Source organism: Brassica napus, chromosome A2 (assembly GCF_020379485.1).
Source record: "Brassica napus cultivar Da-Ae chromosome A2, Da-Ae, whole genome shotgun sequence".
Taxonomy (NCBI): Eukaryota; Viridiplantae; Streptophyta; class Magnoliopsida; order Brassicales; family Brassicaceae; genus Brassica; species Brassica napus.
Window position 1 is genome coordinate 19,658,297 of NC_063435.1, and position 16,492 is coordinate 19,674,788.

Here is a 16,492-nt window from a genome sequence, read left to right on the forward strand (position 1 = left end):
GTATAAATCTAAAAAAAAATTAGAAAACAGAATTTATAAGACAATATAGTAGTAAATTAAAGACACAAGGTTTGAATATGTAACCTTATTTTGAATATAAATAAAAAAAAACACATATTTAAAATCTATAGATGTAAATCTTATATTTTTGGGTGGAGAGATAACAACCATGAAAGAAAATACCTGTAAAATAAGATAAATTATTAATAAAACACAGAAAAAAAATTTAAGTCATATTTTTGTAGATTTGCAATGAAGTCTCCTTAAAATTAGTGGTTTAGTAGACATTTTTGAAGTCTACTAGATTTAGCTTATACGCAGACTTCATTAGAAATCTACATTATCTCATAATTTTCAGAACTGAAAAAATCTGTATATTTTGAAATGTGAAAAATAGTTTTAAATCTGAAAATACTTCAAAAATATAATTTATAAGATAAAATAGTAGCAAAGTAAATGCACAGATTTTAAATCTATAATTTTATTTGAATATGAACATATAAATACACATTTAAAATCTATAAATCTAAAACTTACATATTTTAAAGAAGAAGATGAAAACCATGAATAATAATACCTACAAAAATAAGATAACATTGTGAGAAAGACATAGCATAAAAATACAAATTTAAAATCTAGAGATCTATAACTTATATTTTTAGAGGAGAAGATGAAAACCATAAATGATAATACCTACAACAACAAGATAATATTGTGAGAAAAACATGGCATCATAATACACATTTAAAATCTATAGATCTATAACTTATATTTTTAGAGGAGAAGATGAAAACCATAAATGATAATACCTACAAAAAAAAAGATAATATTGTGAGAAAAACATGGCATCATAATACACATTTAAAATCTATAGATCTAAAACTTACATTTTTAAAGGAAAAGATGAAAACCATGAATCATATTACCTAAAATAACAAGATAATATTGTGAGAAATAAATTAAAGAGTTTTAGAGAGAAGGGAGAGAAAGAAGGGAGTTTTAGAGAGAAATGAGAGAGTTTTAGAAACTTGTGCAGTCATTTTAGAGAGAAATTGTGTAAATTTCATTTATATAGAGAAACAAAAGTTGTAACTAGATCAAAAATTACGATACTGTAGATATTAAAATTTTGGAAAGACTTTATTGTAAGTCTACTTGGTAGGTTTTTTTGTAAGTTTACTATGATAATTTTATTATTGTTGTTTATTCTTTATTATTTTAATAATTTTAATATATGATCTTACAATTTTTGAGTATTAGTTTGAAGATTATTTATTCATAATTATTTTACTAAAATTAATCAAAATTATTTTCATTTTTGTAATTTTTTTTATTTATTGTTTTAGAAAAATTAGTACATAAATTTAATTTTTGATTCTTTAATCTGCTAATAATTTTAATATATGATTTCACATTTGGTTAAAAAAGTTTTGGTTTAAATTTGGTTAGCTTAGAATTAACTTGGTTAAATCTGTTTATGTTAAATTGCTACCGGTGAATAGACTTGTAGAGTATGATTTATTAAATTGTTTTTTTTTTTTTTAGTAGTTATAATATATGATTTCAGATTTGTAAGTCTACAACGATTCTTTTTTTTTCTTAATTGTTATAATACTTGTAGAGTATGATTTTATTAAATTGTTTTTTTTTGTTTTTTTAGTAGTTATAATATATGATTTCAGATTTGTATTCGTAAAGAGCTAAATTTATTACAAAAATAATATTTGTTTGTAAACACTAATTTAAGTAGACTAAAAAAGATGTCTACAATTCAGTAGACTTTATTGTAGAATTACTATACCCTAAACCACAAATCTCATACCCTAAATTTAGCTTTATAATCAAAATATTTAATATATAAGTTACTTAACATTAATATTAAAATTTAATTCAATAAACCAAATAAAATCTCAATCTAAAATTTAACCCTAACAATCTAACCCTTAATGACATAATATCTTAGAACCTTTTGTTGCTAAACCATAAACATTGTCTAACACAAAGTTATCAAATCAATATTTTTTTTAAAAAAATGTTCAATTATATATATTCTTTTGCCACTTAATGAAGAAGATGTTTTTGAAAATGTCTATTTCGTAGTGGTAAATATGAATAATGCTATCATAAAAGTGGTAAACATGAAATTTCTCAATCAATGGGAGCATTGAGATATACACTGATTATATTTTTCGTATAACATGTTTCTTTTTTGTTTACGTTTCTATTTTTATTGTAATTATTGACTACACAAATAATAGTGTATATAGATCAAATATATTACAATAAATATCATGTATATTTAATATTAGTTAACTATATATTTTACGTATTAGCATTCATTATATAATATAAGATAGAATACGATAAATATCACTTACATATTATATTTATATTATTATTTAACTTTAATTTAAAAATTGTATAGATATTACATATATAAGATATAATTAATTAAATATTAATTTCTTATATACGGTATAAAGTGTTTTTATTTTAATAAAAATCTTTTATTACGTAAAATAAACTTGAAAAGTTTTGTATATACATAAAATTATATACATAGATTTATATTTATTTAAAACTATTATGATGTGGAATATTTTTGAAAAATATAATATAAAATAATTTTAGATAATGATGATTATCAAATTAATAAAATTTGTATTTAATTTATGGATAATTATATATTAACAAATCTAATTTAATTATTTATTAAGAGTAATAAAGATTTTAAACGCTTTAAATTTTAACTTGAGAGCAAAATGATCACTTCACATATTATATAATATAAGATAGAATACGATAAATATCACTTACATATTATATTTATATTATTATTTAACTTTAATTTAAAAATTGCATAGAGACTACATATATAAGATATAATTAATCATTTATCTTTTAAGATAAATTTTTTAAGATAATCAAAATTACTCATTGTGATAATTTTTTAAAAAAAGTTAGCAAAGAATTCAAAAATATTATACTATTTTGTGAAGTGATCATTTTTTGAATTGATAATATATCTATTTACAACTTTTGTAACATTATTAAGTTATACAAATAGTTATAATAGATATTTTCTCTGTGGGCTGGGGGCCATTGTCTCTTTAGTTAAACACTTGCCTAGCGCTCTCTGTCAAATACTGCGATCTGGTTAAGTTTTTCAAAATTCGTGGAAACCCTAATTCGACAGGCTCTTCTTCTTTATTCGCCGTGAAAATGGTATAATCTTCTAGTCTTACCGCAAAGTCAACAAATCCAATTCTCTGACGCAGAGATCTTTTTTTTATTAATGGCAGGATTACTTGAAATCAGTAGTCCCGTCTCAGCTTGTATCCGAACGAGGATCAAATCTCGTTATCATCAACCCAGGTGTCCCCTCTTTTATTTATCTTTTTAGGTCAAATTCAATTTTGCAAAAGTAATCTCTTTCTCGGGTTTTAGGGTCTGCGAATGTAAGAATAGGACTTGCTAAGCAAGACACACCTTTCAATGTCCCTCACTGCATTGCTAGACACACCACCAAAACCGGCAAATCAAATCAGATGATTAGCACTCAGGTCACCACAACCAGTCAACAACAAGTTGACCGTGAGAGAGCTTTCAACACTGTAAGAAATCTTGTTTCCTCTGTCAGTCACTAGAACTTTCACTTGTTGGTGCTGCTCACTCTTTCGTTTTTTCTTTAAAAAAAAACTCAAAAGACGGCATCGCTGTTGAAGATACCATACCTGGATGAAAGCTCTTCTTTTGGCTCACGCAAGACGGTGGCTAGGATCGATGGATACCACCAACCAAGTACTAATACCAAGAAAGATACGGCCTTTCCTTGGACTAATGTGTTTGAGGACGAGAACGAAGCTAGAGCTGCTCCTGATGTTACAGACTCTGGCGAGAGTAAGCGCAAGTATAGGAATATGATTTTTGGTGAAGAAGCTATGAGAATATCTCCAAAAGAGCCATATACCATTCACCGTCCTATCCGGAGAGGTCACTTCAATGTTTCCCCACAATATTCAGCGCAACAGGTTCATTCATGTTTCTTTCTCTTCTCTATTGTCGATGACTACTTATTTGATACTCCTACCTGCCTCTCCAGGTTTGTGAGGACTTAGTCGCTATCTGGGACTGGGTTTTGCTAGATAAACTTGAGATAGCCCACAGTGAGAGAAACAAGTATTCTGCTGTTCTTGTTGTCCCGGGAACATTTGACAGCCGCGGTAAAGCCTTAATGTTCACTTCCATCCAGTTAGTATTCTGATTTGGATTCATGATATTTTATCAGAAATAAAGGAGCTGCTAACTATCGTGTTGCGAGACCTATGCTTTAGCTCAGCAGTGGTCCACCAAGAAGGTTTATCCACCATTTTTGGGAATGGTTTGTCTACAGCTTGTATTGTGAATATGGGAGCCCAGACGAGTACAGTTGTTTGTATCGAGGTATTAGCAGAATAGGCGAATAGTCTAGCTGACTTCTTCCATTATAACTTTTGATATGTTTTTGTAGGATGGAGTCTCATTGCCAAATACTGAAAAGATTCTACCTTTTGGAGGAGATGTAAGGATATATATTATTTATTTATTTATTTATTGTTTCTCTTTTCTGTTTCTAGATGAGCTACACTGCATGCTAAACTTTCTTCATCTACAAATGATTTTCAGGATATCTGTAGATGCCTTCTATGGATTCAGAGGCATTACCAAAACTGGCCACAGCTCCGAACAGACGTTTTGGCAAAGCCAATCGATATGTTGATGCTTAATCGACTTAAGGAGTCATATTGTGAGATTAGAGTAAGTTGGATTATCTATCTCTGTTGTTATTTTTCGCTTGATAAAAAAAAAATATTGAAACTAATATGATTTTTGTACATAAACAGGAAGGAGAAGTGGAAACAGCTGCAACAGTTTATTCTTACGAGGACGGCATGCCAGCTGTGGCTCACAAGACAAACCTCACCTCACTTAACGTAAACATAAAAAACAAGCTCAAGTCATGATTCTGTTAAATGCTCTCTTCTTATGTTTTAAGTCCTGAAAATAGATTTTCTTTGGTTACCTCAGGTTCCACCGATGGGTTTGTTTTATCCTAACCTTCTTGTTCCTGAATTGTTTCCCCAGCCACCACGTACATGGTCAGAGTCAATCCTTTCTTATAACCCTTTCTTCTGTTGAGAGATGCTCATTTTGTATATTGTTTTTAGGTTCCAAGACCATGAGAATATGTTGGAGGAAACATGGAACATGGACTTTGGTGGTGGTGGTGGTAATATGGGATTACCAGTGTGGGATAGTTTTGCAGTTTCCCCTCTGAACCCGAAGAAAGAAGAGAAGATTGGTCTTGCTGAAGCCATTACCAGCAGCATTCTCTCTGCCGGTAAATGATTCACTGTCTATCCTGTTTGATATCGGAAGGTGATGACTCCTAACAAAACACCATTTTTGGCTTGCAGGACGCATAGACCTTCAGCGAAAACTATTCTCCAGCATACAGTTGGTAGATTCTTGAAAACCTGTCTGTTTCTTTAAAAGACTCGGTTCCTCCATATAATCCCCTGAAACTCTTGGTTTTTGCTTCTTCTCAGGTTGGTGGTGTTGGTTTGACTAAAGGTCTGGTCTCAGCCGTGGAAGAAAGGTTTGTTCATATCTTTTTGAACATATTTGTCTTCAAAGAGATTGCTTTATTGAAGTAATTGTTTGTTTCCTCCCTTCTCTCTCTCCTAGAGTTCTTCATGCGATACCTCCAACAGAAGCCATAGACACGGTGGAGGTTCTGCCGTCAAGAATGGATCCAACATTCGTATCTTGGAAAGGAGGAGCGGTATGTTCTACCTTTTTGCATCTGTTTATGAGCATGGTGAGACGTATATATAACTATATTGAAACGGTGACAAGAACAGATTCTGGGAATATTGGATTTTGGAAGGGAGGCATGGATACACAGGAACGAATGGATGGAGAATGGGATACGAGTAGGGAGTGCTAAGAAGTACAGAGACTCTTATTACATTCAAGCACAAGCATTTTGTTTCATCAACTCCTAGTGTTACGTTGTTGTTACGACACTTTTCTAAATACACGAGAGAGGGAGTAAAAGCAAAGTTATTTTGTTAGTTTGTGGCGGAGGTTTATTTATTTATTTGTTTTTGTTAAAAGAAGTTGGTTACGGTTGACTGTGTTTGTTTTTGTCCCACATCGGGAAGAGAAGAAACAAGAGGTCGAGCAGGGCTTCTATATAAGGGAGCTGGGCCTCCGCTTTAAAAATTAAAAAGGGTCGGATGGCTATTTATGCCACGCTCAGCCTAAGATTAAAAGGGTGAGTGCTGTATGGCACAATCAAGACATATGGCCGACATTATTTCTGGAAACCCTATAGGGTTGGCTCGCTCGGCCGACCCTCCAATTTCTCATTTTATAAATTATTAATCTATTTTTAATTGGAAATCGCATCGAATAACACTAGAACAATTAAACAAATAACCGCAAGAAAGCTATAGGTAATATTTGTGAGAAAGTTAGACCAATGTTTTGAAACCGGATTAGATACCGACTTGGTCTAGTTACTGGTAGACTCCAATGTTTTGAAACCTGATTGGATACCGACTCGGTATAACTACCAGTTTAATTGGTCCAATTGGATTTTTATTCATATATAATTATATATTTATATTATATGAATCGAGCTCAGTCGAAACAGTAAAGAAAGACGGAACTCGTCAGTGGGTTAGTTCAAAGACGTTTTATTAATCGGTAAACAGTTTGATTACAAATCATGAAAGTTTGATCGAAAAGTAAGTCGGTGCTCAGGGAGCGTTGGCCGGGAAAGTACAAGTTGGCGAGAATACAAAAGAATAAAATTCTAATTCTAGCCGCCGAGTGTGTATGTGTGTCTTTGTATCCCCTCGTTCTTATTTCCTCTCCTTTGTATAACTGTTCTTTCATTCTCAGCTTTAGGTCGGTCTGATCTAATGGGCCCAGGGTCGGGCCTAACGCGCTTCTTCAGGACGCCAAACGGAAAGCTGAGCTTTAGTCGGGAGCCCGCCGACTTGATCCGGCTTCTTGGGCCAGCTTGACGGTTCAAATATCCTATTTGATGGGCCTCGTGGAAGGATGAAATCCATCTCGTACATCATTTTGTAGTCATCCAACCTATGTTCAAGTAATTTAGTGTGAAAAATCTGAAGCAGAACACGACTTCTACACCGCCGTTTCCAAGAGATCCAAAGTAAGTGTTACAGTTCCATGTTTCAAGCACAAAAAAAATCTGTCACAATCTTAATCATAACCTATTTGAAGGATTGATGATGTCTTGGTATCTTCATGATTTTTTTTTTAAACAGGGCGAGAAGATCATTTTCTTTAGCCAGTAGTATTGTTAGTGAATCTTTTGGAGATTCCACTGACAAGAAGAGGAGTTGAGTTTTTAGATTTGATGAAAAGCTGGCAGGCGTTGAAAGAGGTCAATGAAACCAAATACAAAACAGTAAGTAAACAAACTCTCCAACTCTGTTTGAATCGAGCATAGAGCTTAAAGATCATTATGCTTTTGTTGTGTATCAGGAGAACTTTATGTCTCCTAAAGCTAGAGGAGTTTAGTCTGAGTTTAACCGCTTCAAACGTCTTCATGGTACCCCACTTTTTCAAGCCTAATTTTCTCTTATGATCTTTTGCTCTGATTCTTGAAAAAAAAAGTTCCACGGTGGAATCCAGCAGTGGAAGAGCAAGCGATCATGAGAATTCATCGCATAGGGCAGGTACAGAAGATTAATTGTCAAGGTAACACTTACAATAAACTTCACTTTTGAGTTTCTTACCTCCTACGTATATCGATCTCTTAAGAAATAAGATTTTTGTTTTGGAATGATTGTGTGCATGATATAGTGGAGGAACGGAAGCATCGGATGATTACTGGAGGTTTGACTGACGAAGAAGTCCAGTCAAGTGGGCGAGACTTGAGATATCAAAGCCATAGGAGCCAAGGTGCTACACTGCTAGTCTGCTACTTATCATATAAAAAGCTGTCACACAATCATTAATATGACGATTATAACAACTCCAAGACACAATAATAGATTATTAAGAAGCTGTTTTTCAACAAATCTTTTTACTAAGACGAATTTATGTAGAGCGGTTTTGTATTGTTATGTGGATGATATGGTTGTCACTCAGTATGATGTATCTCAGATCTAAACAAGCAGCTAAAGAGATTACATCTGAACAACAAAAACGCCAATGTTGTCCAAGCACTTGAGACCTCATACAAACGTCTTATTCACTTGAATCCCAAGCAATCAAACCAATTAATAACGCAACAAAGCAATGCCCAAAACTCAGAGATTAAAAGATAGAGAAAGCAGTGCAAGCTTAAATCTAACGTAGAGCATATACCAAAAGCAATTTTCATTAATATAAAATATTAAAATTATAAGATGAGAAGGTGATTTAAAATCTTAAGAAAAAAAATCGAAAAACCCTAACTAGGGATTATCAGTTGATATCTGAATCATCGAAATCATCCTCAAAGCCGTTGAAGAAATTGGCGTCTTGAAGCTGGTTCTGGTTGGTGAAAACATCACCAAACATCTCCAAGGAGGAGTCGATGTCATCGACGTCCATCGGCATAGTCGATAATTCATCGACATCAATATCAGTCGTCATCATCTCTCTTACCAAGTCTCTATTCATGGCTTCCCTCTGCGTTAAGTCAATCAACCGGACTCCTCTTAGAGGCAGAGAAAGATGGAGATATTATACGTTCTGAAAGTTAGGTTATACCTTTGGTATTTATAAGCTTGCTCTGGTGAACTCTTTATAAATATGTATGATGTATCTCATCGTTGCTAAAAGGAAATTAACAATTCCTAGAATTGAAAATTAATTAATTGGAATATTTATTTATTTATTTTGTTCCAATCCAATTTTTATTAATACATTTATTAATTAATTGGAATATTTATTTATTTATTTTGTTCCAATCCAATTTTTATTAATACATTTGTTCTTTTTTTTTAATTATTAACTTATTTTCGTGTCTATCATACTCTTAAATCCTGTTATGTTAAAACTTTATTTACATAAAAATTATCACAATAATTTCTAGCTCAATAAAATAAAGAATTAGGATTTTTCATAAAATCATACTTAATTAATTAATTAATGGATGTCTTACCACATGAAGCAACATTTTTCACATATTTATTTTTCTATCTCCATATTTTTAAAAGATTTATATAGTGTCTCATATATTGGTTAATTTTGACCATTATTTTCTTATTTTTACAGATTTATATAGTTTTAAATATATCTGTTTTATTTTCAAATCATATTTCAAATTTTATTTTCAAATTTCACCAACCTTGTCTATTTTTCAAAAGATTTGTTCTTTTAACCACATGTTTTGTTTATTTTTTACAGATTTATTTGATGTATAATACAATTGCTTCATTTTAACCACATATTTACTTATTTTGTCAACCTTGCTGAATTTTCCATTGATTTTTTTTCTTTTAACCATAATTTATATTTGACAGATTTGTTTGGTGTCTAGTAGATTTGTTTCATTTTGGCACTATATTTATTTATTTTGTATATACTTATGAGCTGTTATTGATTTGTGTATTTCAAATTCTATAAAGAGAAACTCAAAAAATAGGATATCCTGGGTGTCCGGATTTTGATTTTTAAGTCCAAATATCCGGATCCGTATTTTTAAAACATACTAAATTTTTAATTTTATTAATAATTATATCTGATAAATTAATATTTATACATAAAATTAGTCTTATAATATTATATATATATATATATATTTATTTATTTATAAATCTTGTATAAATGTTTAATTTATGTATTATTTTAGTATTCTTAAAAATATGTTTTACTTTTTTTTATAATTATTTTACGGATCCGGATCTAGATACCCAGGGATAGTATAATATTTACACAAATATCCAAAATCCAGATATTCGAAAGCTACGTATCCTGATATCCGAAAACTACGGATCCAGATTCAGATACTAAATCGACGGATCTGACGGATCCGGATAACCTAAATTTGCTAGATATTTGGATCCGTCCACTCCTAGTCTACAATTAATATCCGAAAATTATTTTTTTGTTATCATGGAACTTATGGGACTTAACTCCATAATATACCATAGACCCAAAGTAAGCCTTTAAAAATCTGATTTACAGAATAATACTTCATACCAAAAAAGGTTCGAATCCAAATCACAAGATAACCAATCTTTTTGCACTACCACTAGACCGCCAACGCTTGGTATTTCTAGCATATTCAGATAAGTCTTTTTGACTCAATGTAGTTTACCAAGAATTTTGTGATGAAATGTTTCTCATCGAAAATACATCTGTAAATTATTTGGATTTCTGGCTATATATGTCATCGAAAACTATCGTTTAGTTTACCAAGAATTTTGTGATGAAATGTTTCTCATCGAAAATACATCGATCTGTAAATTATTTGGATTTCTGGCTATATATGTCATCGAAAACTATCGTTTAGTCTTTTAACTTGTGGGACTTTTGAATATTCTATGACTTTAAATGGATACAAAATGATTGAGTGAAACTGTGAAACAATGAGTTCCTCACTATTCTTAGAAACTTACATCGTTTATAAGTAATCTCTTATTAAAACATGATCATTGTAAGAAAATAACTCTTGCTTATGTTATTTATAAAATATAACATTGTAAATAATTGAACATGCTAGCCTAGATTTCTACGTGGGCGTTCGGGTATCTATTCGGGTTCGGTTCGGGTCTATTCGGGTTCTGGGTTTTCGAATTCAAAAATTTCAGCCCCATTCGGATATTTCTAAATTTTGGTTCGGGTTCGGTTTGGATCTTTGCGGGTTCAGTTCGGGTTTGGATAACCTATTTAAATTATTTTAAAATTTTCAAAATTCATTATTCATTTTAAATTTCTCAAAATTTATAAACAAAACAATATATTACATATAAATTTGAATAGCATATGTCAAAATACCTAAAAATAACATATAAATTAGTTTGGTTTGAATATTTGGATTGAGAATCAATAGATATTTTAAGTATTATTGGTGTTTTGAGTATATTTTAGCTATTTTAGACATGTACTTTTGACTATTTGTATATATTTATAAGTATTTTGGAGAATTTAAAAGTATCTTATATATTTTGATGTTCTTAATATATATATTAAATCTAAAAGTAATTAATATATATAGGTATATAAATCAATTTCAGATATAATCGGGTACCCGAAATATTTCGGTTCGGATCGGATTCAGTTTCAGTTCTCTAAATATCAAAATTTTGAACCCATTCGGATATTTAATCAAATTCGGTTCGGATTCGATACTACTTTTTTAGATCGGGTTCGGTTCGGTTTTTTGGATCCGGATTTTTTGCTCAATCCTACCCCACACCTTAAATAAGTAAATCTACCAAACTGCGCTAACTTATCTCCACTCACTTTAAAATCATCTCAAAACTAATGAAATAAGAAAATACATAATATCTAAGAAACTTGGAAACTGAGTCACTTTTTCAAGAGATGGTATTAAAGCTCTTTGAACTTGGGTTTCTTGAGGAAACTGCCCTAATTACTTTTACATTCAAACCTTGTCGTTTTTGAAGCAATTTTGATTATGATCTAGAACCCTTTTATCACAACGTTTTTTTGTTCATTATAAATTAACTCGAAGAATGATCAGAAAGCTAAATGCACCAAACTATTAAAAGACAGAACAGATAAGAAAAATCTTTCCTTTTGGAACAACTGAATATATTAGAGGGACACTAAGAAGAGTACACTCTTTTATCATCAGTTTCTGACTCTAACAAGGTTAACTCTTGACCGGTTTGGTCGCTGCTACTACCACCACCAGAGATACTCATAATTGGTTCAGACTCAGAAGTAAATCCTTCTTCTTGTGGTCTCTTTTCCACTGTTTGATCCGAGACCAATACAATGGAGCGGCTCGTAATCACCGGTTTAGGTCGTTTAACATCTTCACGTTCTGTCTTCTCAGGCAAAACATAAGACAAACCGTACTTCTGAGCATGGGATAGTCTTGGACATAAACCCTACAAAACCAAAAACAGAGGAAACTGAGTTTTGTTGTAAGAAATAATACAAACAGAGAGAAAGGATCGAGATATATTTTTCAGACCTTTATTAAACCGGTAACAGGAAAAGACTCGTGGTAAGGATAAATGTTACTGTGATGACCAAGCTCGATTTCAGGGACTTGATGATCATCGTTACTTTGTTCGAACTTTGTGGCATTGCGTGGACAATATCCGCCAAAGTATGAGCAATGTTCCCGAGCAAGAGATATTTGTGGTGTTAACGGTAATAGATGACCTTCAGTGCTAAAGATGTACCTGAAGATTTTTAAGTAAAACAAGATTAGTAGTAAAATGCTACAGTAATTGTGAACATTTAAAAGGCTATTGTGTGGGTTTGGTTACTTGTAAGGGCCATTGTCGACGAGGTTGTCCGAGTCAACAGCTAAGTCAAACAGAAGCCATAAGTACTTTACCTGAAATATTTGTGAAATGCAAAAAACAGGTCAAGCCTTTAAGGTAACGTCTAAGCAAATCCATATTGAGCAACAGAGTTTTTTTTTTTTTACAGTTTCTGCGAGGAAGAAGCTCTCCATGTGATCTTCTTGTTTATGAAGTTCTACATCTGTGATGTGACAGTAACCGCAAGGACATTTTGCACCGTATTGTAAACTAGCCACAAAGTCACGTCCAGCATCAAGATACCTGGTTGTAAAAAGAAGAAGATGTCTTTGAGCTCCTTGGGATACATTTTTCTAAACAACAACCAATCATATGATAAAGGATAAGAACTGAAAAAGCTGACTAATTTTGGTAACCTGGGATCTCTGGTAGCTTTGTATAGCCAATATGTGCTCTCAATTAACTCCGGCCTCAGTGGATAACTCTTTTGACCATACTGTCATGGCAAAATCAAGTTGTAACATCACAAAAAGCAATCATGGAGACACTAAAAATCAAGATGGAGGACCTGGACGCTAAGTGTAGCAAGATTGAAACCCTCGGGAGTGAAACCATATCGTTTCCAGACGCTAAAGAAGGCAGTGTGAGTTCTAATTGCCGGATCAACATCTCCAGCTAATACCTTTTTGAGAGAGACAGTATATTTTTAATTTTTCTGTAACAGTATTTTTTTGGAAGCATAAAATCACTTAATACCTGAAGTCCAGGCCAGAAAGCTTGAAGGCTGTTGAAAACTGGCCAAACAATAGCTCCGGAATCCATATTGACCTCTACATACCTAGGACAAAACTAGAAAAAAAAGCAATAGAGTCCAAACATAGGAATTGGTTTTTTCGTGTTTTACAATATACAAAAAAAAGATTTAAGAAAGCTTTACCAAGGATCCTTGTGAAGGTGGTGCATTGCAGACCCGTAAGCTTCTTGAAAAATGTAAAGATATTCCTCATCCCCAAATAGTATATAGGCCTTGAGGAGATACTCGTAGAAGGAATCAATGCTTGTTCCTATACCAGCATCCTGCCAAGTAGACACCACCATTCAGAACTTGGGTGATGAAAGAAAAGACCAAGTTATTTTGTGGAAGCAAAATTCCTCAATGGAATGAAGAAGATCCTCAATATAATGGACCCTTTTTACTCAGTTTATGAACGAAAATAGGTGTTACCTTTTGTGTCCATTCACCAGTAAAGACATTGATGTGAGCACCAACCAAGTCGAGAGTTGAGCGACGTGCCCATAGTCCCCTCACCGCATTCTTTGCAACTTGTTCGAACACTTCAGTATAATAAAGTTGGATCACCAAGTAAGCGCAAGAAAACACAGAAAGAACAAACTATAAATGAAAACATCTTTACACCTCGATAAGGGAGTAAAGAGAAGTATTTCTCAGTGGCTAGACCAATGCGCCAATTGCAGTAAAATAAAGTTGTAATGATTTGTGTAAAGACATGAAACACCAAAGCTCAAGAGGTTCACTGACCAGGATCATTTGTTAAACGACTGAGCACGCCAAACTCCAAAGTCAGAGTACCACCACCTGCTGTTGATGTTATCTGGAAAAGAAAAAGAAAAAAGAAAAATGCAACTTATTATAAACATGAGTTCTGCTACATGAGTCAAAAGATGAGATGAGCAATGAGCTGTAAATGAGCAGTACAGTCTCAACACTCTTTAAATAGTTGAGAGCCAGGAAACTAAGTTTCGTTTGTCCCAGTCGCATCACCAGAAACACAGACCAATTAATCAAACAAGCATGAAAGAGTAAGAAGATGTTTTGCCTTGCTTTCATGTTCGTCAACACCATACATCAAATTAACAGATCCATATGGGATTCCTGCAGAAGAAAGAGAAGAATGAGATGAGATGACAAAGCAATTCCCACCTTTCGCAAATTCTTTTAACTAATAAAAAGCAATACCAGTCGGTGTATCAAATGCAGGAAGCATTCTCCGTGCCAAATCCTCAGCCAAGACTAGTAGTTCATTGTCATAAGATGGAATTCTCATGCCCTGTCATCAGATAGGATTCATTGTCATAAGATGAAATCATCACGACTAAAGGAATAGCTAAAATACCGTTGCATAATCACTTGCAATCAGATGAGCAGATAGTAAACCTCCAAGGACTCGGATAGTTGTCTCGAACACAGAGACAGTTTTATTCTGCAGTTAACAAAAAAAAAGAAAAGCCTTTGAGAAAAGAAGAATTGGAAACTTGGATGTTGGTAGGAGAAAACAGAAAACGTAACATGACTCACTATATTAAACTGAAGGTTTTTACCAATCCATTGAACAGAAGAAGTGAAGCGCTCTCGGTCACCAAGTAAAGCTAATGTATCCAACGAGTCTATCTACAATCATCAATATGGGTTTTAGATATCAGAAAGCCTAGAAGAAGATTAAAGATGAGAGTGTATACCAGAGTCAACGCATAGCCTCCAAGAGTATCTTCTCCTTGGCAGGACAAGGGTCTCAACTCATCGAGTGGAAACGCATTGTTCATATATCCATCGAAAGCATGATAAAACATCTCCCGTACCTACACTCAACGTGATCAAACCCCATATCTTTTAACAAGCACAAGGCATCATCAAACTTAGGTGATCTCAAGAGGCTCAAAGAAGTTATTTTCAGAGACAATCAACACCAGTTGAGTAACTAACAGGTCAAGTCCCAGAAAGCTAACTGAAAATCAAGATCTTGTCTGTTGAGGGAAAGGGTTACCTCGTCTCTAAGCTGTTTAGCTTCACGAGGGTTAACACCTTCGGCGGAAACTCCAAGATCACGAACCAAACTCGAAAGCGTCAGAGAGATGAAGATGGCATAACAAAGCCCCCACCTCAACTTGTTTGATTCCATCAAAATCATTTCTTTCTTTCTTTTTCACAATAGTAAATATATATATATATATAATAAAAATCAGATTCTGTGTGTGTGGAATGAATCTGAGACAGCCCTTGATCTATTGTCCGAGAGGATTCAACTGCGGTCATGCGGTGCCCTCTCTCCCTTCAATTCAATCCAGATTCAATCTTTTGCTTTTTCTTTTTCCTTTTTCTTTCATTTTCTTTTTAACCATTAATTATTTAGTGAAAGAAAAACGAATTGATTAATTAGATTATGATCAGTGTGATATAACATAAACTAGATCTCGTCCGCGCAACCGCACGGATTTTTGTTTTCAATTATTTTTATATAATTTTTTTTCCAATTCTAAATTGGTATATATTATAATTTATATGTATATATCAGTTTTTAAAACATAATACGTTTAAGGTATATTTTTTATTAAATATAATTTTTCAAACTTTCAGATGTATTTGTATATTTTTCTATATATATATATTTTTGGATTACTATTTCATTATTAAAATTGCAACTATATATATAAATATTAGTAAAATATTATTTTATTGTCATATTCAAAAATATTGTAACATTTCACAAATTTATAAAGTTTTTAAAAAATTAAATTTTTCGCTTCATATATTTATATTATCGAATAAATAATTAAACATTTAGTTTTTGTTTAATTTTTAAATTAAAGTATAGAGTTTTAAATTTTTGTTTTCATTGGTTTAATGTAGTAAATATTAATCATTTTTAGATAATATGATTTTTGTTATTTAAAAAACAATCTTTATAATTTTAAAAGTTAACATCGACAAATATTTAAATAATTAATATATGGAGGTACAGTATTACAACATTAAATTATATCTATTTAATTTATACTATCCATAAATTTAATGGATCATCTATTGTTTAAATTTAATTATTGATAGCCCAATAAAAATTTCTGATAGACCCAAAATTTAAATGATAAAATTAGAAATTAAATCTAACATGACTTTCTAGGAATAAGTCCATTAGATTCATATTTAAAAAAGATCACACATGAATCAAAATTGTGACTCCTGTTTTAATATATAAGATTCATTTAATGAGTTGCATCGG

At 32.1% G+C, this 16,492-nt stretch overlaps 2 protein-coding genes and 1 non-coding gene across 3 annotated transcripts; 2 read left to right on the plus strand and 1 right to left on the minus strand.

The window, feature by feature from the left end:
• Positions 1 to 3,075: 3,075 nt before the first annotated feature.
• Positions 3,076 to 6,176, plus strand: LOC106411394 (actin-related protein 9-like). Its single transcript, XM_013852148.3, has 15 exons — positions 3,076 to 3,225; positions 3,303 to 3,375; positions 3,448 to 3,614; positions 3,708 to 4,031; positions 4,103 to 4,223; positions 4,289 to 4,443; positions 4,511 to 4,561; positions 4,666 to 4,797; positions 4,884 to 4,973; positions 5,068 to 5,138; positions 5,208 to 5,380; positions 5,457 to 5,500; positions 5,589 to 5,638; positions 5,728 to 5,824; positions 5,904 to 6,176. The coding sequence occupies exons 1-15, from the start codon at positions 3,223 to 3,225 to the stop codon at positions 6,045 to 6,047; spliced, it is 1,695 nt and encodes a 564-aa protein (XP_013707602.1). The 5' UTR covers positions 3,076 to 3,222; the 3' UTR covers positions 6,048 to 6,176.
• A 93-nt stretch (positions 6,177 to 6,269) lies between these two features.
• Positions 6,270 to 6,405, plus strand: LOC125589629. The gene has a single exon (XR_007325805.1). It is a non-coding gene; the product is annotated as a U11 spliceosomal RNA (small nuclear RNA).
• A 5,352-nt stretch (positions 6,406 to 11,757) lies between these two features.
• On the minus strand, positions 11,758 to 15,578 carry LOC106411464 (alpha-mannosidase I MNS4). Its single transcript, XM_013852233.3, has 16 exons — positions 15,260 to 15,578; positions 14,955 to 15,074; positions 14,794 to 14,886; positions 14,612 to 14,698; positions 14,455 to 14,545; positions 14,315 to 14,370; positions 14,017 to 14,089; positions 13,702 to 13,811; positions 13,414 to 13,553; positions 13,233 to 13,314; positions 13,045 to 13,158; positions 12,893 to 12,972; positions 12,644 to 12,779; positions 12,480 to 12,550; positions 12,179 to 12,392; positions 11,758 to 12,092 (listed from the first exon to the last, which is right to left on the minus strand). Exons 1-16 carry the CDS (start codon positions 15,401 to 15,403, stop codon positions 11,805 to 11,807), a joined length of 1,899 nt encoding a protein of 632 aa, XP_013707687.1. The 5' UTR covers positions 15,404 to 15,578; the 3' UTR covers positions 11,758 to 11,804.
• Positions 15,579 to 16,492: the final 914 nt, after the last annotated feature.

Bases quoted from the DNA above. Each gene is read 5' to 3' on its own strand.
- LOC106411464 (XM_013852233.3), bottom strand. From the start codon at position 15,403: ATGATTTTGATGGAATCAAACAAGTTGAGGTGGGGGCTTTGTTATGCC. The intron at 14,699-14,793 runs GTGAGTCATGTT...TGTTAACTGCAG, and splicing joins AAAACCTTCAGTTTAATATA to AATAAAACTGTCTCTGTGTT. The intron at 12,551-12,643 runs GTAAAAAAAAAA...CAAATATTTCAG, and splicing joins GCTTCTTCCTCGCAGAAACT to GTAAAGTACTTATGGCTTCT.
- LOC106411394 (XM_013852148.3), top strand. The intron at 3,376-3,447 runs GTGTCCCCTCTT...CTCGGGTTTTAG, and splicing joins TCTCGTTATCATCAACCCAG to GGTCTGCGAATGTAAGAATA. The intron at 5,501-5,588 runs GTAGATTCTTGA...GCTTCTTCTCAG, and splicing joins TATTCTCCAGCATACAGTTG to GTTGGTGGTGTTGGTTTGAC.